This window comes from Heterocephalus glaber, unplaced genomic scaffold, assembly GCF_053883595.1.
Source record: "Heterocephalus glaber isolate CG9 unplaced genomic scaffold, H.glaber_assembly_v1.0 deba00001463, whole genome shotgun sequence".
Lineage (NCBI taxonomy): Eukaryota > Metazoa > Chordata > Mammalia > Rodentia > Bathyergidae > Heterocephalus > Heterocephalus glaber.
Window position 1 is genome coordinate 5,395,495 of NW_028258310.1, and position 25,216 is coordinate 5,420,710.

General features: G+C 37.3%; 1 protein-coding gene across 10 annotated transcripts in view; it reads right to left on the bottom strand.

Annotated features, from left to right (window-relative positions):
* Window positions 1-307: 307 nt before the first annotated feature.
* Window positions 308-25,216, bottom strand: part of CUNH5orf63 (chromosome unknown C5orf63 homolog) — a 30,662-nt gene continuing 5,753 nt past the window's right edge. For 2 of the 10 annotated variants that reach the window (XM_087180550.1, XM_087180551.1), the window contains exons 3-6: window positions 5,504-5,616; window positions 5,215-5,335; window positions 1,605-1,661; window positions 308-950 (exon numbers count right to left, since the gene is read on the bottom strand). In XM_087180550.1, coding sequence (XP_087036676.1) covers window positions 774-950; window positions 1,605-1,661; window positions 5,215-5,328 — 348 coding nt within the window. In that variant the 5' untranslated portion in view covers window positions 5,329-5,335; window positions 5,504-5,616 and the 3' untranslated portion in view covers window positions 308-773. Of the gene's footprint in view, window positions 951-1,604; window positions 1,662-4,501; window positions 4,615-5,214; window positions 5,336-5,503; window positions 5,617-10,083; window positions 15,028-20,577; window positions 20,654-25,216 lie in introns of those variants that run through there. The other 8 variants (XR_015438819.1, XM_087180553.1, XM_004854452.4 and 5 more) reach the window with 8 other exon arrangements.

A 25,216-nucleotide genomic window follows, 5' to 3' on the forward strand; every position in this document is an offset into this window, starting at 1 on the left:
GAAGTGAATTTTCCCTTAGCTACTAAAACTTGATAAAACTACTGTCTTATAAATAAGTTGAATTAACTTAATTGATGATAACTGCATAACTATCAAAGACAATACTCAATATTACAAATGAATTCACTGGCTGTATAAAGCATGTTGAGATTCTAGTATACATTTTGGGGGTTTAAGTCTTTTTTTTGTCTTTCTGAAATGAAGCTCCTTTGGCGAGGATAATTATTCTCTTCAACCCAACAAAAATGAACTCTAATTTTAAACAGGTATTATTAAATCCCACTGAAATAGGCATCATGCAGATGTATTCGTTAAAACATTCCTTTATTGACTGTGCCCAGTTATTAACGATTCACATTTCACTTTATCTACAGAGTGGAAGAGCATTTATTCTTTCATTAAAAAGCTAAGCCCTCCAGGGCAGCAGAAGGAATGCAGAGAGCCTTCTTCCTATGAACAGCACTGACCAGTTCATGAGAGGTGCTTCCATATAAACACAAAAGGGAAAAATAAATAAAGCAAATGGGGTTCTCCCTCCCTCCATTATCCTCCTCCCTGCAAAGAGAATCTAATTTTATAAAAGGCTTATAAATAAATGTTCCCACATGGTACTTCCATCAATCAGAAGAGGAATGGAAACATTTACATGGTATCCCTAAGTTGAGAATCTTCTTTAGGCTCTGTGAAACTGCCAAAAAGAGTATGAGGCCATGGTCATTACCTCAGGAAGATGCTTTATGGACAGAGAGGGTGGAAAATCATGAAGGCATGAGTCAACATCCAGCACCTTGCTGCTCAAGTTTCAGGAGCTGTTTTTCAAGTTTTGAGATGTTTACTCGATGCATCATAAGAAACCGGCCATTCAAATGAAAGACAGGAATGTCGAATTTATACCTTTCATACCAAGCAGAGTTTTCGGGAAGGGTGATATCCACCTCCTGTAAGATAAACTGAAACAGACAGGCTAAAGCTCTATATTTTAGAGACCATGGGGTGATTCAACAACTGCACTGATTAATTGATCCTCAGACTGTACTGCTCAGAGGTTCTTGTTGTCATTTGTTTGTTTTAGGTCCACAATGTTCTACTGCCCCTGATTTCCAAAACCTGACTGATTTCATTACATGAGGCATTTGCTACTTTTCTGTTACACCTGCTACATTCAGCATCAGGGCTTTTCACAGTTACCTGTGAAATAGACAGGTTCCAGCTGGGAAGCTGCCTGAGAAACAGGCAGCAGAAACAGTTTTGGCAGGAAAAATGGCAAAGGTGTGATGGTTTGCTTCATGAAAACATTCCATGGGAGTTACAAAATAAGATAAAAGGAATGGGGACAAAAGTTTAAAGAAAGCATGTGTCTGCACCTGCTAGTTAACTTTAACTCATATTAAGATCAGAGTAGGAAAATCAGTACTGTTAGAGAAAAACACTTAAGGGTAATGAGTTTTATGGAAATCAGCACTAAACTCTCTGAAGAATAGAAAGAAAATTCAAATGAAAAATCATTTAATCTCTTTTCCTAAAGAAAGGATCCAGGCAGATACTTTATATCACGTTATATCCATTCCATATACATAAAAGCCACAATGTCATATATTAATTACCCTGTTTTTGTAAGGCTTGAGTAGTTCTTTAGCTTCATCACAAAGTGGACATGGATCCTACATGAAGGAAAAAAATAAGGTTGTTAAATCCAAAGAATGGTGTATGGCCGGCCTAACAAAAATAAAACAAGAAGCAGATTGACTTAAAGGACAATTTTCTATCAGATTAATTATAGTTCTTTATTCCCAATGTAAAACATTATCATAGAATCTTGAAAGTAGCTAGAATTTCAAGGCAGATGGAATCTACACTTTTTGGTTGTATTGTTTTGATTTTTACCCATATTTATGTAAGTACAATAAATTCAGATGCATTGTAACTGATCTAGGTATCTACTGCTTCATCCTTTCTGAGTCAGAGCACCTTTATGGTCTCTTACAGTTGGCCTGACTGATACTACCAGTCTGTTGCAGCCACTTACACACTCTATTCTGACTGGGAAGCATTGACCTTTACCACTATTTTTCCTAATCAGTCTACAGGAATAAACTCATTAGGACAGTGTTAGATAGTGAGGGTCCCACCTTTAAAAAGACAGAGGAAAAAAAAGCTCCATTCACTTCAGATGACGACTGTATCAATTTGTAATGTTTTGCTTGTTTTCTTATTACAAGTGTCAGCAAAAGGTATCCGGGACTAATTTTCTACTTAAAGAACTAGGAAATTTTAGTGCCCATTGTTGATCCCACTCTTACACTGAAAAGGTCTGTTGAGAATACTGTGATTTGATGGCAGATTTTAAGGATTCTCAGCCTTTAAGTCTAAGAAAAGGGACTAGCTCTTACATGAGCTCAAAATAACATTACTGATTCCTATATTAAAAACTTGGTTTTTAACATATCAGGAAGAGATGAACTAGTATCTAAAAGAGAAGCCCTTCCTCCAGCTTAACTCACTGCATGTTTTGAAATAAGGGCTGAAATCTTTCTGAATCTTTTTGGCCTAATTTCCTGTGACAGAGAAGTAGGCTCATCAAGTTGTTATTACTGGTAGCATTAGCAATAAACAGATTATGTTTATTTGTGATATGCTAAGACAATTTTAAAATTATTTGTGAAACTAAGACAACCATGCTGACATTTTCTAAGAAAGTATCAAAAAGTAAACATAGGATCTTAAAAGTAAAAGGAAGACAAGAACATGCTGAATAGCAGAAGCAAATGTACCATTTTTTTGCTTTTATATTAAAACAAGAAGACTCTAGATCCAGGTGTTTTGTTTTGTTTTTTAACTAGTGTACGGAAGTCTGTACAAATTATATATGCAAATATGTGCATATATTTCTATTAGGAAAGGTTCATCACACTTTGAAAAGTAACTAAGGAACCAAAACAGAGTAAGATCCTATGGTGTGGACCACTCAAATATCTTTTTCTAGCATTTCCCATGGGACTTGTTACTCTGTGGCTGAAGTGTAATGGGCATTTGTTGGGTTGACTGTCCATCATCCACTCCCCTTTCTTGAAACAGGTTCGTTTTTTTTTGGTACCGGGGATCGAACTCGGGTCCTTGAGCTTGTAAGGCAGGCGGCAGAACCACTGAGCTAAATCCCCGGCCCAGCAGCTTCATTTTGATCCACAGAAATTATCTTCAGCATGTGGCTAATTCCATCTCTGAGCAACAAACACCTGACCTAGGCTGAAGCAATCAGAACATCCTATCCCTCTTGTCTACAGTTAGCTCAGGGATAAACTAATCAGAGCCAGTGGACAGCTATGAGACTTTGCTGGGATTTCTGTACATGTCTGAGGTATGAGATCTGGGACTTGAGATTACTGCAGTCATCCACGAGAAAAGCCAGAGTAAGGGTGGACTTAATCCAGAAGATGATGTAATTGGTTCCTGAATCAAGCTATTCCTGAAATAAGAAAAACTCATGAAACCTTTTTTGTTTAAGTCACTCTGGAAAGTTCCTTCTAATACTTATAATTGATAGAGACCTGATATTCAAGTATTTCTTTCACTGAAATGTGAGTTCTTGAGGGTGGGAGGGATGTCTTATGTGCCTCATGTGTTCAGTATATATACTAAATCAAATGGAAGGTTGGGGTTTTGTTTGTTTTATTTTCATAAATGTTTCTGACTATCTCAGCTGGTGTGAAAACTGAAAAATAGCGCAGAAAGTAGGCCAAGTGAGCACAACTAGCTTTATGAGGTTATTTCATTCTTAGGGTTAATTCTCATATGCATTTCCTATCATGGATTCTCAGGTGATAAAATATTTTGGGTTCCATAATTTCCAATAATGCATCATACATTCATAGATACGAAAAGTAGTTTAGATAAAATATCTAAACAAGAAGCTCATTTAAAAAAACTACTTGAACTTTGTTATTCGATAACTGTCAAAGTTTTTCAAACTGCTAAAATGGATGCAATCAACGAACTGTTAAAAAGAGACACTGCAGTTAATTATTGGAGTTTATTTCTTTTTTATCATAAATTACACACAGTGGTGTAAACTAGCAAAAAGAAATCACTAATATTTGTATTATAAATTCCAGGGCCAAAAGAGCTTAAAAGTTTTCTTAAAACCCTGCCTCGCAAGCACAAGGTCCTGAGTTCAATCCCCGGTACCAAAAAAAATTTTTTTTTTTCTTAAATCTAGCCTTGTGGCTTAAAAGTAGAGTTATGGATGAGAAAACAAGGAAAATGAATCATCATTATATATGAGTTCTGTTTCTGTAAATTTTCCTACTTGTTAAAACTTATTTGTAACCCTCAAATCAATATTTGAAGCACTTTTGTGGTCATTTAGGAACCACACGCACAGAGTGATAAAAAATGAGTCCACAGAAACACTCATTCTAAACTAAGGTCCAACAAGGTTATGCTTTGCCTTCTTGTTTCAGCTCTTACACTGTAAACATAAGCCAGCATCTCCTTCATGATCTAGCACTATGTTTTTCACTTTTGGAATTTTTTGTTGGTGATTTTAAGAAGCAGCCACCAAGTATAGTGTTGAAATGCCGTCTCGTGTTCCAAAGCCTAAGCAGGATGTGACACGCCCTGTGGAGGAAATATGCATGTTAAACTTTATTTAGGCATGGTTAATAGTGCCACTGGCTGTGAGTACAAGGTTAATGAATCAACAATATACATTAAATAAGGCACCTTTAAACAGCAGCACACATAAAATAACGTTATGTATCTGATTAGTTGACAAAAATATACTATGACCAGAGGCTCATGAGAACCCTGTATGTTTCATGGGAGCAATGATGCTTTTATAGAATTATTCAGTGGTTGCCAATTCAGAGTTTATGATGGTTATGTTCTATAATATACCACAAATAACTACAAATAACAAGAACTGACATTTTAAAATGATATACTTTTAAACATTATATTATAATGTATAACATTTTTCAACGTAAGGATCAGATGACCATTACATATACAAATTATCTTCTGAAAACTGTGAGACAGGAGGTGTCTGAGAAGGTGACAGTTATTTCTACTCTGTTGATGGAGAAATTGAGGAGCAAGTCTGAAGAAACTGTGTTCCATTACCTTTCCTTTCAGACTGATGCCCCTTTTGTCTATCTTTATCCAATAATTTCAATACTTTTCATTTTTAACTAGTAATTTGATTTTTTCACTCTGTACCTTTGTGAATAAGGTCAGCACAGGCAGAGTTGTCTTCAAAGCAGACAGATTTCTCAAGAAGAGTCCAAAGGAGGATTTGACAAGTTGCATGCTATTTCCTTGAAACCAGAGCATCTTAATTCTGCCAAAAGAAAAATAAACCAGCAGCTCACCACACCCACCTGTGACCAGTGAGATGGTGAGGACCACTTGGCACGCCCACCAGCCACCAGCTTAGCCAGGTGGATGCCTGCAACCCTCGCACCCCCAGGCCTCCCCCCTACCTCTGGCCTCCTGGCTATGCTGTTACCTGGTTCCACACTACAGAGGCCCAGCGGGGCATAAAGACCATTGTCCTGAGCTGTAGAAGTAAACAACAGATAGAAGGCCTCTCTCAGGCTCCTTGATGAAAACTGAAGCCCACTGGAAAAGTGAAGAGAAAATAAAGACACACCAGACCACTGTACTTGGTAAGTTGGAGGGGTCATCGCCTCCCATTGGAACCTGGACTATCTTCAGGGGAAGGGCAGCTGGAACCTGCAGTAGAGCCTTGCAGAGTTCAACCCTGCAGGATGACAGGGAGCTCAACTTGGGACTTGCAGACAGAAATCTTCCTGAATCTCACGGGTCTGTGACTGGCTTGCTGAGACTCATTGACTTGTATCTGCACACTGCTGCCCACTTTGTCTATTGTGACAACAGAGACATACCCTGAAGGAGGCCCTTCATTTTTATCTTTTATTTGTTATTTTCAAAATTATTACTATTTTTTTGCTCTTATTTTTAATTTTTTTTCTTTTTCTACTCTTCAAATTTTTATTTTTCTCTTTTTTCTTTCTTTTCTCTTTTCTTTCTCTTTCTCTCTCACTCACCTCCTTGCTGTCCCACATTGTTCATCTCCCTTTGTGTTCCTGTTCTGGCCTTAATTCATGTTTTCTCTTTATTTTTCTTTTCTTCTCTTGTTCCTTCTCTCACTGTGTCCTCTGGCCTCACTGCTAACCTTCCTGTCCTCCTGTCCTTCTACCTACCTATCCCTCCCTCCCCAACTCCTTCAAAATCCCCACCCCAAAGGGTAAAGCTGCTATATTGAAGAGTTTATTCACTATAAACATATGTTGGGTTTGTCCTCGATTTTGATTTAATTCACACAATTAAAGGCGACAGATTAATAACTACCACAAATTGTCATTTTCTAAGATGTACTTGAAGCTATGGTGTTGCTGATTGTATCACTTGGGCTAAGGTGTTCTGATTGATCTAATCAGTTGTCCTTCCTGGTATAATGAAAATCAGACAGCCTCAGAGCCATTAGAGACTCAAAACCTAAAGACCAGCTATATCTGGAAGACACCTCTGTGAAGCAATCATTCCATAAGGGTTCTAAATACAAGCAACAAAGATACTTACAGTAAGCAACTTCAGAGTATCAACACAGGAATTAAACCAAGGACAGTACCAAAAACAAAAATGAGAACACATTTTTGTTTTGTTTTGTTTTTTTGGTACTAGGGATTGAACTCAGGTCCTTGCGCTTGCGCAGCAGGCAGCGAAACCACTGAGCTAAATCCCCTGCCCACTTTTTTTTTGTTGTTGTTGTTGTTTTTTTGGAGAACACATTTAAACAAGGCACAAACTCAAGACTTCCACCCCACAAAAGGCAAATTCTGGGGGAAATGAGGTGGAAAAGTCTGATAATCAACCACCTGGACACCCTGAACTGACAGCACAGGAAGTAATAAAACAGATGAATGAGGCTCTACAAAAATTCAAAGCAGAAATAATCTCCCAGATAACTACAGAGATGGTGAGCAGAGTGAAAGACATGATTAGAGGCTCTAGAACAGAAACAGATGAAAAATAATTGATGAGCTCAGAAATATGCTGGAAGCCATGAATGCCCAGCATAAGAAAGAAATGGAATCCATGAAATAGATTCAAACAGATATTCAGGAGATTAAAAACTCCACTGAAAGTATGCACAGCAGATTAAGGGAATGTGAAGATAGAATATCAGATATAGAAGACAGGATTGTGGTTAGTGACCATGAAGATAGAGATTTCTTAAAAATAGCAAGGGACCACGAGAAATCAATCCAGCAGCTGCTAGATGATGCAAAGAAGAATAACATAAGACTGATAGGAGTCCACGAAAAAACAGGAGAAAGTACAATTCACATAAAAAAACTATTCACAGAAGTAATAGTAGAAAACTTCCCGGAGGTAGAGAATTGGACATACAGAGAAGTGAGGCATATAGAACTCCAACTAGCCACAGTCAAAACAAATCTACACCTAGACATATAATAGTCAAGATACCAGAAATGCAACAGAAGAACAAAATCCTACAAGCAGTTAGACAAAAGAAATAAATCACCTACAAAGGAAAGCCCATCAGAATCATGGCAGACTTCTCAACACAAACCCTCAAGTCAAGGAGAGTGTGAAGTGAAGTATTTCAAGCCCTAAAAGAACATAACTTCCAACCTAGACTGTTGTATCCTGCAAAATTATCTTTCAGAATCGATGGGGAAATTACATACTTCCACAACAAAGAACACCTGAGAAACTTCATGAACACCAAACTAGCACTCCAAACAATTTTAAACAATATCTTAGAAAAAGACAATGAAGGTCACAACTCCATGAGGTCCAACAGAGGGAAGCCACCAGGCAAGGTAAGAAACTAAAGGGAAAGGGGGAAAATAAGAAATAAAAGAGCCAACAACAGTAAAATATCATGACAAGGATGAGTCAATATCTATCAATTATAACCATCATGTTAATGGCCTCAATTCACCAATCAAAAGAAATAGACTGGCAGAATGGATTAAGAAGCAAAATCCAACAATATGCTGTATACAAGAAACACACCTAATTCAAAAAGAAATACATAGACTGAAAGTAAAAGGATGGAAAACAGTTCTACATGCCACAGGAACTGAGAAAAAAGTAGGGGTAGCAACCTTATTTGCAGACAAACTGGATTTCAAACCATAACTCATTAAGAGAGACAAAGATGGTCACTACATCCTTGTGAAGGGAACAATTCAAGAAGAAGAGATGACAGTCCTAAATATATATGCATCAAATACTAATGCCCCCAACTATACAAAACAAATAGCAATGGACATGAAAAACCAAATAAGCACTAATACAATTGTAGTGGAGGACCTCAATACCACACTATCACAAATAGGCAAATCATCTAGACAAAAAATTAACAACAAAATTCTAGAACTGAACCAAGCTATTGAACAAATGGACTTAATAGATGTTTACAGAGTATTATGCCCCACAAAATCATAATACACATTCTTTCCAGCTGCATATGGGTCATTCTCCAAAACAGACCACATGCTAGCTCACAGGACATGTCTAAGTAAACATAAAAGAACTGAAGTTACCCCCTGTATATTATCAGATGATAGTGCAATAAAATTGAAGATCAATAACATAAGAAACCACAAAACACCCACAAACACATGGAAATTGAATAATACCCTCCTCCACAACCAGTGGGCCACAGAGCAAATTAAAGAAGAAATTAGACAGTTTCTACAAGTAAATGATAATGCCAGTACCACATACAGGAATCTATGGGACACAATGAAAGCAGTTCTACATGGGAAATTCATATCAGTGAATGCCTATATTAGGAAAACAGAGAGAACTCAAATAACCTAATGCAGTACCTCAAGTGCCTAGAAAAAGAAGAGCATAACAAACCCAAAGCTCGTACAAGAGAGGAAATTATAAAGATCAGAGCAGAAATCAATGCAATGGAGACTAAGACAATGATACAAAAAAAATCAATGAATCAAAGAGCTGGTTTTGCTACAGAAAATTGGAATAGAAGGTCTTTATCTCAACCTGATTAAGGCTATTTATGAAAAACCAACAGCCAACATCATACTAAATGGTCAAAACTTAAAACTTTCTCCCTAAAATCAGGAACAAGGCAAGGATGCCCACTATCACCACTCCTGTTCAATATTGTTCTGGAAACGTTAGCCACAGCAATTAGAAAAGAGAAAGAAATAAAAGGAATAAAGATTGGAAAGGAAGAAGTGAAACTGTCATTATTTGCTGATGATATGATACTTTACATAGAAGACCCAAAAAACTCTGCCAGAAGACTTCTAGACTTAATTGATAGATTCAGTAGAGTAGCTGGATACAAGGTCAACCCTCAAAAAACAATAGCCTTCTTACAGGCAAATAGCAGACCCACTAAGAGAGAAATTCAGGAAATAATTCCTTTTACAATAGCATCCAAAAAATTAAATATCTAGGAATCAACCTAACAAAGGAAGCAAAAGACCTCTACACTGAAAACTACAGCACTCTGAAAAAGGAGATTGAAGAGGATATAAGAAAATGGAAAGACATCCCTTGTTCCAGGGTAGGAAGAAGCAATATAGTGAAAATGGCTACACTTCCAAAACTACTATATAGATTTAATGCAATGTCAATTGAAATTCCAACAATATACTTAACAGAACTAGAGAAAACAATCCAAAAATTCATTTGTAGCCAGAACAGACCTAGAATAGCAAAAGCAATTGTAGGCAACAGAGACATAGCAGGGGGTATCACAATCCCCAACTTGAAACTATACTACAAAGTTACTGTGATAAAAACAGCATGGTACTGGCAAAGAAACAGACCAGAGGATCAGTAGAATAGATTAGAAGATGCAGAAACAACTTCAGACATACTCTGCCACCTCTTTTTTTTTTGTACCGGGAATTGAACTCGGGACCTTGTGCTTGCAAGGCAGGCAGCGGAACCACTGAGCTAAATACCCGGCCCCTCAGCCGCCTCATCTTTGACAAAGGAGCCAACCACCCTCCTTGGAGGAAAGATAGCCTATTTAATAAATGGTGCTGGAAAAGGTGGATTTCAACCTGCCAAAGATTAAAACTAGACCCACATCTATCACCATGCATTAAGTAAAATTGAAGTGGATTAAAGATCTAAATATAAAAACAGAAATACTAAATGTGCTGGAAGATAAGTTAGGTAGAACTCTTGAAGATAATGGCATAGGAAAAGACTTTAGGAACAAAACCTCAGTAGCGCAGGAACTAGCACAAAGAATCAACAACTGGGATCTCATAATAAAAAGCTTCTGTACTTCAAGAGAAACAACTAACAGAGCTAACAGACAACCTACAATGTGGGAAAAAAATTTTAGCAGCTGTACCTCAGACAAAGAACTACTATCTAGACTATATAAAGAACTGAAAAAAATCAGACCCCTCAAATTTAAAGATCCAATTCAAAAATGGGCATCTGAAATGAACAGACATTTCTCATAGAAGTAGAAGCAGCAAATAAGCATTTGAAAAAATGTTCAACATCACTGGTCATTCGAGAGATGCAGATGAAAACAACACTGAGATTCCACTTCACCCCAGAAAGAATGGCTGCTATCAAGAAATCAACCAATAATAAATGCTGGCTCGGGGGTGTGGAGAGAAAGGAACCCTTCTCCATTGTTGGTGGGAGTGCAGACTGGTGCAACCACTGTGGAAATCAGTATAGAGATACCTTAAAGAACTAGGCCTAGAGATCCCATTTGACCCAGGTATTTCCCTGTTGAGTATCTTCCCCAAAGAATTAAAAGAATCATACCACAGCGATATATGTGTACCCATGTTTATAGAGGCACAGTTTGTAATAGCTAAAGCTTGGAAACAGCCCAAGTGCCCATCAACTGGAGACTGGATAAAGAAGATGTGGTTTTCTTATAAAATGGAGTAGTACTCAGCCATAAAGAATGAAAAACTAGAGACATTTATAGCTAAATGGATGCACATTGAGGCCATACTCTTAAGTGAAATAAATAGGACACCCATGTGTAAATACTGAATAGTTTCTCTAGTCTAAGAAATTGAAAGTGTAAATAAGGATTAAAATGAATAACTGATAATTTGAAAAAGGAAGAAAAGGTCCAAAAGGGTAGGGGAAGTGGGAAGGGAAGGGGAAAGGAAAGAAGGGAAAGGAAAAATCATGAGAGAAAAAAAATGGAAACAAAGTCTATGTAAATAGGGAAGGGTGGAGGCGGTGAATGGCACACAGGTAATGGGGAAAAAGTAAGAACCAAGATACATCATGTACAGGTACAAGCACCCAATGATAAATGTAAATGTACTGTATACCTAAAATGTACCAAGAAAAGAATTTAAGTAAAAAAAAAAAAAAAAAAAAGAAAAGAAAAGAAGAAAAGAAAAATAAGCCAGTAAAGTTATCACCTTAGACTTTACTCTTTATAATACAAACAGTAAGGTGCAAGCTTATTTATAATGGAAGTAGACTTCAGAGTTGTTTCTGGGAGTCCAGGAGTATCAGAGAGGCCCAGATGTTTGGCAAGTCTGGATAATATCTCAAATACTCACAGTACCCCAAACAAAACAGAATTTGAATAGAAAAAAATCCATATTTATAGATTAGCTGTGTGCCTAATCACTAGTTTCTACAAGGAAAATACATAGGTTTATTAATATGAAAACTAAATTTCTCCTGAAGATTTTGGCAGGATTGACAAGATGGCAAAAGGAGAGGCGTTCTGAGATGGTTTTGTAATAGGGACAGCTTATTGGCAAATATTCGAAAACAACCAGCCACCATCCCCACAGTAAATAATAGGTAAATGGCACAAGTCCTCCAGTGAATATACAGGTTATCTCTTAGGAGATTTATGCTCTTCTACTGTAAGAGATGGGGAGACACAAAGCTATAGTTAGAGGAACTATAGTGGCAAATCAGGCTGAGTTAACTTGTCAGAAATAAAAACTTCTGCTCAATTCCTAAAAGAAGTATTTTAAAAGGAGACTGCCATAATTTTCAAAAACCATATACAAATGTACTAGTGTTTCTTTCTACTGAAGAGATTCTAGTAAGAACAGCTTAATAGCAGCATGCCAAACACTAGGCTTTGAAGCTCCCTCATCCTGCTACTTTGTTTGACCCAGGACACCCTATTATTCCTAGCTATTCTTCTGAGCCTTCAGCTTTGTCTTTAAAACTACAAATATTATAACTTCATTTTTAAAACACATGTGCACTGTTGGCTTTATCATTTATCAATATTCCTAAAATGAACTCATTCCTGAGATCATGATTGCTTAATTTTGCTTTACTCTAACTTCATTTATCACTTTCCTCTCCCTTAACTTGGCAAATTTCAGCTGCAAAATTTCTTTTTAGTCTCTGAATACCCGAGATATTTCTTCATCAGAATCTTCAATTTCTTTCCCTTTGCATAAAAAACACAGAAGTAGCTTCTCCTCATTTGGCCTGGATCTCATGTCACTTCTTTTGAAGAGGCCTTAGTGACTGCATTACCATTCTGGCCTGCCTACAATTCTCCATCTTTAAACTCTTTTATAGTTTTCTCTGCCCTTTACTAACATTATTCATGTCCCCTCTACTATAATATAAGTTCTATAATATCAAGTCTCTGTTCACTCCTACATCTTTAAGTATCCACAATTAACCTGGCATACCGTAAAAGCTTAAATATTTGTTTGAATGTTAAAAATACTGGAGTGAACCTTTCCCACTCTCTGCAATTTCACTTCTAACTCTGTTCAATTACTCAGTGTGTACAGAAGTCTCTCTTTAAGACTTCTAACTAAAGGTTAGTGCTCCCTAGAGTGTTCACAAGATTTTCGGCTGGGGCGATGCAGCTGGTTCTACCCTCTTCACTGCAACCATGCCAAATCTCCCCCTGCTCTGCTCCACAGAGCATGACGATATTAATTAAGTGTTAATCTTTGCTGGCAACCCAGCTCTTCAGTGTAAGATTAGCTTTAAACCCATTTCAAACAAAATGATATGACTTTAGAGAAAACCACCCACCCATATCAAACAAGAGTGGGGACCACAAGACAAAAAGATCAGATAATGATCATGAAAACAATGATCTTTCCTTCACTTTCAAGCTCTTTTTCTTCCACTCGTATTCTAATATCCCTGCTACCTAAATGATCCTGATAATGCATGAAAAAGGAATGTACTAAGAAATTTGCAAGAATCTTCTATCCAGAATTACTCCAAGGTGGACAGTGACCTAAACAATTTCCCAACATTCTGTGCTAGTCTCAATTAAATGTCAACACCTGGTATCTACATTTTCTGTAAAATTAGCAGAGTCAAAAAACTCCAAGAGGTGAACGTGGTTGGAGATAAAGCTTCTAAACTCAGCTTTGTCTAAACAGCATTAAAATTAAGGTGATTATAGTGAGGAGAATGTTAACTATATTTATAGTATGTAGAAATTTCTGCATCAGTGGACTCAAAAAGGCTTTATATCACCAGTGGCACACCATCCTAGGAGGTTGGTCAAAGAAGTTGTACTATACACAGAAGAAAAAAAAAATAAAAAATTAGTTTCATTAAAGGCAGAAATGCAGCCTTTAGAAATGAGAAGAATCAGGCTATCTATGCAGTGACCTAAAACTATAACAAGAAGGTGAACTACAGCTACATCCTTTTCATGGAGGAACTGAAGATTTATTGATGTCTGGCTAATAAGGAAGAGAATACGTACTGTTTTTACCTAGCTAAGTTAAGACTGAGGTGTTAAGCTTTAAAAAAATACACACTCACAATGGAAATTTGCTTCAGTATTTGCAACATGACAAAACACAGCATGTGGTCTTGGCTGCACCCAAGACAAATAAAACCTGTAATAGTAAACAGAATTGCTATTCATTCCAGATTTGTTAGAATATTTGTTCAACCAACTCAGAGCTAAGTAAAGACTTCGATGATGCTACAACCATTCTATTTACAACTTGTTTTCTTCTCCACTGTTATTCTACATTTCTACTTTTTTACACATTTTTAATCACTTAAGTATAGTACATTTACTGAGAACTGTATAAAAGTGACAAAGAAAAGGAAGGAAATCTGGGCTCTGAAAGGCAAAAAGGGTCTTGTGAAGGTAGAAATGATCAGTGTTTATATGCACATACAGTGCCAAAATGAAACCCATTATTCTATATAACTAATGCGCAGTAATAAAAAAATTAAAATAAACCAATTACCACTGTTTGACAAAGGATAAAAAATTCTTGTTATGCTATTTTATAACCTGCATATTTTTCAAATGCCCTAAGGTACATGCATGTTACCATATTGCTCAATTAACGTATTTTTTGGAAGTATTATAAAATTATATTAGAATCTGACATAAAGAAAAAGCTCCCTATCTCTCACCTGCTAAAATTCCTTAATTCCTATATCCCACTTAATGATAGAAAATATAACAAAAAATGATACACTACAATGGGAGCTCTCTAATATTCTCCTTAGAACTTTTTATTAACTCTGTAAACACTTACACCAATGCTGGCAATGTCACATTCACTGAATCATGCTCCTTGAAGTAAAATCTTAATGTGGGCCATTCTGTCAATATGAGTTTCATTAGTTCGATTATTTTTGAACATTATCTTAGCACTACAAAAAAATCCTGAAAAGCAGTCTTTGCTTGTTAGCCACCACTGTGAAAAGACATCTCTTTTTTGATTATGTCACTGAATTCAGTCATGAAATATATGTCCTTACTACACACAGACACAATTTTATCCTTTGTATTTTGTTATATGCCTCTGTGATATCAGCAGAAAAAAATGTGCTCATAATATCAAAGAAGCAAATTGGGTCACCTTTGTCACAGACTTAAAAAAAAAAAAGCAAGAGGCATAAGAAAAGGCATGTGACTAGATTTAGAATGTGCTTGAAACAAACTCCATGGTTCAACAATAAAGATGGTGACTCCTGCTGTTTCAAGTCCAGTGCCACTCAGAAGCATGGATCTCCCTGAAAGAGAAAGGGAATGCTGGCTTTTCAACAAAACTGAGTCTGACATCAGTGGTCTTTATGGTAGAATCAAATACAACATGGGGGGAGGACTCATTGGACCAATTCAGCCCTCCTTGAAGTAAGATAGGCATGATAACTTAACTTTATAGCATTTTCCCTGCTAAGCACTGAAGGGCATACCATTAAAACAGCCGATTACAGTACAGAAAGAAGCCAGGGTCATTTGAGCCTTTATTAAGGATTATTCATTTCTTGCATGAGGAGCTGCCCTAGCTATGGCTACATATCATTTATGTGCAGCTCCTGGATTTTTCAAACACTGTGTGTCTGATTAGGAAGGAAACAACATTGTTCTCGCTTGAGTAGTGAAACCGACCTTCACTGACCAGAATTTTATTCATACAAAGAGTCCTTTGGCACATTAAAGCTCCAAGCTCACATGATCCTTCATCCACAAACTGCAGTGTTAGTTCATACGCAAAAATCAAAAAGTCTATATAAGCACAGGTACCGCCTTGGTTATTAACAGGTAATACTGGAGCTTCTTCACAAGAGTATAATGTAAATTTAATGTTGAGCTGGCATTAACCAAACACTATTACTGTAGCTCTTGCTGAACCTGTGTTCCATAAAGAGAGCTCAAGACTTCCGTTTAGTCATTTGTGCCATGTGAGAAGTTAAATACTCCATTTCACATGCATTACCACCTAAGTATGATATTTCTATTTTTAACAGGACAAACAGAAACACACACACACACACACACACACACACACACACACACACACACACCCTTTAGGAAAAGAACCCCATTATTTTAGATTACTGAAAGTTTATGTAAGTCCTTTGGGTCACTGTGTCTACCTAATTCAGGGAAATACAGAAGGGACAAATTATGCCTCACAGTGCTTCTCTGTGCTTTTGATCAGACAGGTGTGTCTGAAACTCTCTCCCTCCTGAACAAGTGGGAACCTAGCCTGATGTCTTGGGTGCAAGGGCAGGAGGGAGAGACACAGAATGGCCCTTGTGGAACCATAAGTGACAAGAAAAGGCACCAGACAAGGATGATACCAAAACTGAAAACTGAAAAGATACTCTGAGGTGTCAATTCCAAGAGGCTAAGCAGGATTGGGAATGAGGGTAAAGAACAGGGTATAGGGCAGTACAAGGCCCAGCCTGGAGTGACTGGCATGGCTGGGATAGCAGGAGCTTTTCTAATGCCTCAGCCCGAGCAGTCCAGGTACCTAGCAGGGGGAACTGATAAGGAGGTGACACCAACTCAGACAAGTTCTTGCAACAAAGGTCCTGAGCTAACCATCTACTGTGGCCATTGTACATGGCATCCTGCTCAGCTCTGTTCTGACTACTCAGTCTGGACCAATGATTTGCTTGCACACAAAACATTAAATCATGATTAATAGGCCTATATTATGCCCCAGGCCTCGGAGGCAGAGAGCAACTCTTTATGTTAAACTGCCTCTTTGCAGCTTACAGATTCAATGCATAACAAGTTCTCCATACAGGGGACCAGAGAAGCTGGTACAGAATCAGCGTCTAGAAAGGACTGATTGGTCACATGAGTGCTCACAGACAAAAACTCTTTAATTTCCCTTCAAATTATCATTACTGTGGGATTTCCAAGTACCCTGAAGTTTCTATTCCATTGTTTGGACTAATGGGTGCTACATCCTTTTGCATTCACACATTCATTTTGCAAGAACTTTGTGAAAATTTTTCAGTGTGGACCTTACCTATCTAGTAAGATTACAATTTTACTAAAAGTATATACCATTTATTTATTTACTATGTAATACATGCATACCAATTTTACCCCCTTCTAATTCTCAGTAAAATTAAACCTTTAAATTTGTTGTCACCCTACTTGGTGGTTAGTTCATTTCTTTCCTTACAAATACTATAAAGTATATGGAGTCACCAACTTCATATACTAGATAAATGCAACAAAAATGCTAGATGTATTTTAGTGGATTCAAGAAAAGGATGTTAAATTTTTAACTAAAATAATAAAAGTTATGTCAGGCCTCACAGTGATTAGGAAACTAATGATATCATTTACTCATTTGTCCCATAGTAAGGAATAAAGGGTTGAAAATGAGTAAGAGATGATCCCCACTCATGAAGAACTAAAAAATCTGGCTAGAAGACATGCATACATACATGGGTAAATTAGAAACACAGGGGGCATAAAATAGGGACATATAAAAGATAACTTCAAATGCCATAAGAACATGGGCTGTAAGTACTGTGGGCTGAGATTGGAGGTGGTTTCAAAAGAGAAGTATCTTAAATCATCTAGAATTTGGATATATAGACAAAAGGGAAACATTCCAAATTTGGGATTAGACACAAAGGTGTTGAGGTAGGAATGTCATGGTTGTTTAATAGGTGTTAACTATTGATCCTGACATGTTAATTTCATTGGATTACAAAATGCCAAGCAGATAAATACAGCACACTCCTGGGTATCTCAGGGTGGGTCATGGAGATATGGCCTTGGGTCCTATATATAGTCCCTGGGCCTGTTTCTCTTTGGCAATCTTTTCCTGCTCTGCTTCCCAGCCACCATGAACTAAGCAGCTTTGCTCCCCCACAGCGTTCTGGTATGATGTCTCTGCCTTTGAGCCAGCCAACCATGGACTGATGAGCAAATTAAATCTCTCCTCCTTTAAGTTGTAAGTGTTCAGTATTGTTTCTCAGCAAGGAGAAAGATGACTAATACAATGGGAGAAACCCTGGATGGAGTCAAGAGATTTCTTTTGAAGAAGATTGGAAAATAAGTTTGGAAGGTGGACTGGGCTGAAACTGTGGAGGAATTTTAATGGTAGTTAAGCAACAAGTGATGACGTATGTCTTGTAAACAACTGAAGGGTTTTGAACAAGTGGTGTGATAAACCAGTGTTTTGGAAGATTAACCTGCCAACAGCATGTAGAAGATACTACACAAGAAAGGAGTATGGAAGTGGAAAGGAGTTAGAGGTCCATTCAACAATCTGGGTGTAAGATGAGTTGCTCACTTATTCATTCAACAATTATCTAATGTTCTCCACGTATCAGATGCTATCAGGTACTGAGGTGCAGTGATAAACAAGAAAGCATGGTATCTTGACCTCATAGGGTCCACATTCTAGTGAAGGAACTCTTTAATGTCAGGTTATATCAGATAAATGTAGAGGAAGGAATAAAGCATGTGATGGTACAAAGGGGGGTTCTTTAAATAAAGTACTCTCTGATCAGGTGTCATTTGAATTGAGACTAAAGGATGAGAATGTGCAAAGATGTGAATGAGGAGCATTTCAGGGAAAGGAAACAGTAAACACAAAGCCCCCAAGGTGAGGACAAATTTGGCTTACTGAAAGTAACAGAAACATAGTGTGGCTGAAGCACAGAACACAAGGGAAGGAGGGGAAACAAGAAGGAGATGGGGCTAAAGAATGGCCATTAGGATTCAAATCATGTAGGATTTCTTGGCTATTAAGGGAGTTTAAATACAACAAGATATGGAGGAGGAAAGTTTCGTGGTTTCATATGAAAGACTACTCTAGCTACTGCACAAAGAATGGATTATTAGGGAGCAAGAGTCAATTGGATTATTGGGGAATAAGAGTGGAAGCAGAAACCCAGGCAGGGGATGACTGCAGTAGTCTGTGTGAGAAAGGATGGTGGTAATTACTTGAGTGGAAACACAGCCAACTTGCCAATGAACTGGACTTGAGGAGTTAAAGATGGCAGTAGGGATAGTCAAATTTTGGTGTTGAGTCTCTAAGTAGATGACTGTGCCATTAACTAAAAATGAGGAAACTGAGGCTAGAACATAGTGAGGGATATGTGGGACCAAAAGCAGTTAGGGAAATGCTGCACCTCAAGCAGACAGTGACATATACAGGTTTGGTATTTAAGAGAGATGACAGAGCTAGAGGTAAATACTGAGTCTTCATCATCAATTTAGATTATATTTGTAGCTATGGAACTAGAGATTATCTAAATAGAAAAAAACAAAACAAAACTCTGGAGAGCTCTAAGACAATCCAACCTTTAGAGGTGGGTAGAGAAGAACCAGTAAAGGAGACAGTAAGAACAGTTTGGGAGGTAGGAGGAAAACCAGAAAGCATGTCATCACAAAAGCCAATAGGAGAAAGAGTTTCTTGAATAAGAATGGTGAGAGCTTGCTTAGAATAGGGGTAGCAAAATAATGTATGCAAACCAGAAGAGATGTGTCTGATGTTGCATCAAGAGAATTAATTCTTCCAACCAATGCCCACTTCTAAAATGAACTATCTTGACTGGTTTTTGCTTAATTTAACATCTTAATTAAAAAGAGATATGTTTGAGTAGGGTAGAGACAATGGTTTGCAGGAGGTGAAGGGAAAAGTTGACTAATTTAAAAGGGATAATAAATGTAAAAATCTTTGTGCAAGTCATTAGGCAGAATAGAAAAGTAAAGTTTAACTACAGATTACTAAATAACACTAATAGTAAGGTATTGTTATAAATATAACAATTAAATACAAAAATTCTATTTATGTAAATGCACTTTTACTATTCTCAAATGGAAGACTTAATCTCAGAAATGGGAAACTGCAAAACTGAAAAGTATATCAAACAAAGAGTTGAAAATTTTAGATTGTGAGCATTATTCAAATAGGAATTTCTAAGACATTATATCACTGTCAAATGCCCTCATTGCTAAGTATAGGTAAGACTGGCCAGCAAACACCTAGCATGAGTTACTAGCTTAGTTCACTCAGGTCTCACAAAATTCCAAAACAGTATACTGAAACTGAGTTTTTGAGGAACTGAAATCCCTTGATAGGTTTCAAACAAAGGCCAGTTCTCTTTTAGTTGCTTTTTTGCAGTACTTGGCTTTATTTTTCAAAGTTGGAAAAATTTAAAACCATTACTATTTAACCTTTGATATCACAATCCATGTGTGTCAAAACAGAAGCTGCCTAGGTATTGGTAAAGCTGGACTTCATTGATATTCTTTAAAGACAAAACTTGCTCCAAGCAATTCTAAACAAATTATCAAGAGAGATCAAAATAATTTAAATGAACACAGCTCCTATGAACTCATTAGTCAGAGGAATTAAACACAAATGGCATAATTATTCATTTAGAACACTAAAATTACTCTATATATAGGGTTTCGTTGGAATTCTGCATGTTTGAACTCCCTGAATGTATTTTTTAGGCCAGGGTTTCATGAACATAAATCCCAAAGAAAAAGGCAACTGTCATTTACTAGTTCTGAGACACCTGGAAAGTCCTCATCTCTTTGAGTCTCAGTTCCATCAGTTGTCATATGGAAATTCTACCACCAGTCCTTGTCATTTTCCAGAGACCCCTGAAGAACTGTGCCCATAGGCCTTGGGCCTCCAACATCCTGATTTGAGAAGAGGAAATCTCATGCTGAAGTACCATGTGAAAGACCTATAATTGCATAAGGCCTGAACAAAGCATGGGAAGTAATTTTGACCATTAGTAGCCTAAAAACACTTGGCTCTTTAAAGAGGATGATAATTTACTTACAGATCTAGGCAGGAATGCAAAGGCACTTGCTCATTGCCAATTCTTTTCTCTTGCTCTTCAATCACAACTGGGAAGCCTGGTGTGGAAAGGATAGAGTTGGGAAATGGAGGTGAACTAAAAGGTCTGGGCCCTCATCTGCAAGTGTAAACATCTGAGTTGGAAAGTTTCCTTCCAAAGGAAGAATAATGCATTTTCTCCCTCCCTATTAGACACATCTTAAAGAGTATTTTTAATGACAGACCCTCTTCACCTTGGCATTCTTTTTCATGTATAGAAATGCCTCTGCTTTTGCCTTGGCCTGTAGCAAGCTGACAAATGTGAAACAGAAGGGAAAAGTAATCTTCAGTGTAAACATGAGTTTGTTTTAGAATCTTTAGACCTTAGCAGTCACTCTTTCCAGATCATTGCTTCAGAAGAGTCTACTTAGTAATGGGGTTGGTTCACATGACAATGTCAGGGGAAGGTTTCCAGGAAAAAATTAGCTGAGAAAAAAAAATAATGAAGCTAATCAAGAACAGTAATCTACTTTCACAGTGCTCTTCCTCTAGAACCAAGGAGTCCAAAGGGGAATTCTTATTAATACAATGGGTCTGCACACACTGCAGCCTTCCCCCTCCATGCTCAACCCCAAAGATACTGACTCAGCAACTGGCCTAGAGCCAGAGCAGGATATTCTGAATTCAGATTGTGCAACAATGTTCAGCTCAATTATGACATAATGGCTGCAAAGCTGTTCCTTAAAGCCAAGAAAGCCTGAATAATGTGGTTGGCTATATCATACATGAGGGTTTAATAGAGTTTAAAAACCAATTTGAAAATTCCTTCATTCCATAAAGACAGCATTAAGATGAGGGCAAAATCATCTAGTTCAAGGAATGTGAACACAGTGCATGAGGAATTATGCAGACTCCTTTCCACATTATCTTTTTTAACCGAAATGACCATTCCCTCTGAAGATATCCCTGATATTTAACACTGACACAGAAAGAAGGCAACTGCATTAAATTTAGTCTCGTGCCTTGCTAGTGATACCAGTTTTCTTGCTATTTAGAAGCACACAAGCCTATTTCCAAAACAAGTTTTTGTAATTCAAAATCCATTCACAAAGGCAATGTCTTCTATTTATTGCCCATTTCCAATTCAACTTGCTAAAGAGGTGAAGTCATTCACATTACCACACAGGACCTGAAAGATGTTTAATTAATTTCTAGCCATTTTGCAGCAAATGGCTGTGGACAACTGAACTCCTGAATCCAATATTTCACAGGATTGGTGATACCAACAACACCTAGGCCTACAGAAGTGCTGTGCACAGTGTGAATGTGGAAACCAGCCACTCTTGAGGTGGAGCCCTGGCAAGCCTCAGACGTGAGATTCTACAGTCTTCTGAGTCCTATTCTGTTCGCTAGCAGGTTTCATTAATGGAATATTTTAGAATTGGAAAATGATTTTGGATAAAGAAAATAATGTTTATGGGGGCTGCTGATGTAGCTCATAAGTGCAAGTCCTGAGTTCAATCCCTGGTACCGAAAAAAAAAAAAAGAAAATAATGTTTAACTGGGTCTTTCACATTGCACTTTTTGTTCATTTGTCTATATTTTTTTCCTTGAACGATAGCATATTAAATGAGAACATGGAATTTCAGAACTAGAAGCAATCTCTGAGTTCAATACCATTTCTTCTAAAAAAAAAATCTCAAAAAGGTATACATATTTATCCTCAGGGTATATTAAATAACAGAAACCGTGTTTTGTTTCAGGCTTATTTTTAGGTTGGAAAGAATAGAAAAAGTCTCAGCTTTGGATAAAAAAATTCTTTTAGCATAGAATGAGGTTCTGATCTCTAAATTTAAGAAGATTCACATTAACTTCATTTTTGAACCTAGAGAAACAACTGAAGGTAGGATTTTTCCCAGGGATATGACTCAAATTGCCCTAGCTGATTGTGTTGCTATTAAATAATAGTATTCTTAACAGGGTGGCTATAAGTGAAGAACAATCCAGTAAATATATTTTGTTTATACTTGAAAGTGTTGCATACAATTTTTGTTAAAAGGTGACTAGCTTTTGCCTTTATTTTACAGTGCTTAATATGATCAACTTTTAGTTGGATGTCCTATAAAGAGACCAATTAATACATATACATAAACAACAGAAACAGTATCAAACTTTTAAAATTAGTGTTTTTCAACTTAAAATATTGTGTGGCTTATGAATTCTTAGGACATTTGTAAATTATGTTATACTCCAATAAGGTTTCTGATATATATATTTTTGTAATCAGAGATAGTTTTTACAACTGAAATACTATTTCAGATTTTAAAAAATTGCTAAATACATATTAGTATTTGATAAAAAGTGACTTGTATAATTCCTGTAAATTTTACTTGTTGTAAAAAAGGTGTAATGCCTAATAATAAATTTCTAAATTGACTTTTATCATACCCTTCATTTGATTCTTTTACTCTGATCTGATGGTAAAACATCTATAAATTTTCATTTGCCAAAGTAGTTAGCTATATCTGTCTAAATACCTGATGATTCATGGCCTCTATATATTAAAATATAAACAAGTTCACAGCGAGTTCACTGAAAAGGACTAAACTGGAATAAAGTGTTGAATTACAGCTATTAAGCATCTTATCCTATTTAATATTATAATGAACTTATAAGAATTAAAATGGCCTTTGTTAATAAAGACTTTCTTTTAATCATAAAAATAAAATAACAGCATCTTTTCTTTTGACTGACTGGAAGAACGTTTTAAGAAGTAAAAAATAATTCAATGTCATTTCCTTCCTTCCTGATTAAATTAGAAACTACTTTCCCATTATTTCATTATTAATATGAAAAAGTACTAGAACAATAAGAGGAAGTTCATTTGTTTACAGTTGGAACATTCTAGTCTCTGCTATAATCCCATTGGCAACAGGAGGAAGCAGTACATACCCCATGAATGCCCTATTACAACACAAAAAGATGTCAACTTTGAGTTCCTTTTGAATGTTTTTAGTAATCTAGGAAAAACGAGTGTGGGTTTTCTTCAAAATTATTTGAGCAATCTAGACTTAAACTGGTGACAGGTTCTCTATCCTTGAGGCAGGACCAGATCAAGATATCAGGGCCCTAAGCAAGCTGATCGCTTAGCACACCTTCATGAAAATTCTTCTTATATTTGCTGAACAGGCATTTGGATGAGAAGTTGAGCACGGCAGGCCTGGAGGGAGTGTGGAGACAGGGCTGGTAGGCTCTTTCGGCTTGTATATTCCAGTCAACGAAACAAAGGCCCTACAACTGAACAGGCCAGATTTTCTTAAAAGGCACATTTTGACCATTTATGAACCTCAAATATGTCCTTCCCTGCTCTAAGCTGTTAAAGAATTCTTCTAACTGCTTTTAGTAACTCTGGTGAAAGGAGATGTTTTATATTATTTTCTTTACCTTGTTATATTCACAATATTTTCACACCTTTTATAGAATCAACCTTCCTTCAGGGACACTGCCTTTGCATTTCTATAGCATGTACTGAATGTTTGCACATGTGCTAGGTACTAGAAATATAAAAGTGACTAAAATATTTTCCTGCCCTTAAGGAATTCATACTTTGGAAGCTGAGCCGGTCCCAGCACCCGGAAGGAAGTTCCCCTGCTGCCATCCCAAGCTCCTAGGGCAGAGAAGCTGAGCTGGTCCCAGAACCCGGAAGGAAGCTCCCCCACTGCCATCCCAAGTTCATAGGGCAGAGAAGCTGAGCTGGTCCTAGAACCCGGAAGGAAGGTCCCCGGCCGCCATCCCAAGCTCCTAGGGCAGAGAAGCTGAGCTGGTCCCAGCACCTGGAAGGAACCTTCTCCACTGCCATCCCAAGCTCCTAGGGCAGAGAAGGTGAGCCGGTCCCAGAATCCTGAAGGAAGCTCCCCCGCTGCCATTCCAAGCTCCTAGGGCAGAGAAGGTGAGCCACGCGTGGGTGCCAGAAGCACCACTCCCCCCCGCCCCATGGAAATGAGAAGACACATAAACAAGTCTCAAAAACAGACTTTTGGATCACCTACAGCAACCCCAAAGGGAAACCAGATGGAACAATCTGATACTCAACCACCTGGACTCTCTGAACTGGCAACAAAAGAAGATCTGGGAAAAATGAAATCAGAAATACTTACTCAGATAACAGCAAAGATTTTGCTCATGGTGCAAGACATGATTAATAAATCTAGAGTGGACACAGATAAAAAAATAGAGGATCTGAGGAACATGATGGAATCCCAACATAGGAAACAAATGGAATCCATAAAACAGATGCAAACAGATTTCCAGGAGATTAAAAACTCCATCAAAAGTCTGCACAGCAGAATGAACCAATGTGAGGACAGAATTTCAGATATAGAAGAAAAGATTCCAATTAGTGACCAGAAAAAGAAAAATTGCTTTAAAATTGTAAAGGAACACGAGAAATCAATCCAGCAGCTGCTAGACGATGCAAAGGAGAATAACATAAGACTGATTGGCATCAATGAAGAAAGAGGAGAGAGTGCAGATGACATAAAAAAACTGTTCACAGAACTGATGGCAGAAAACTTCCCAAGGAGGGGAAAAGAACTTGACATACAGATAAGTGAGGCATATAGGACTCCAAATAGCCTTGATCA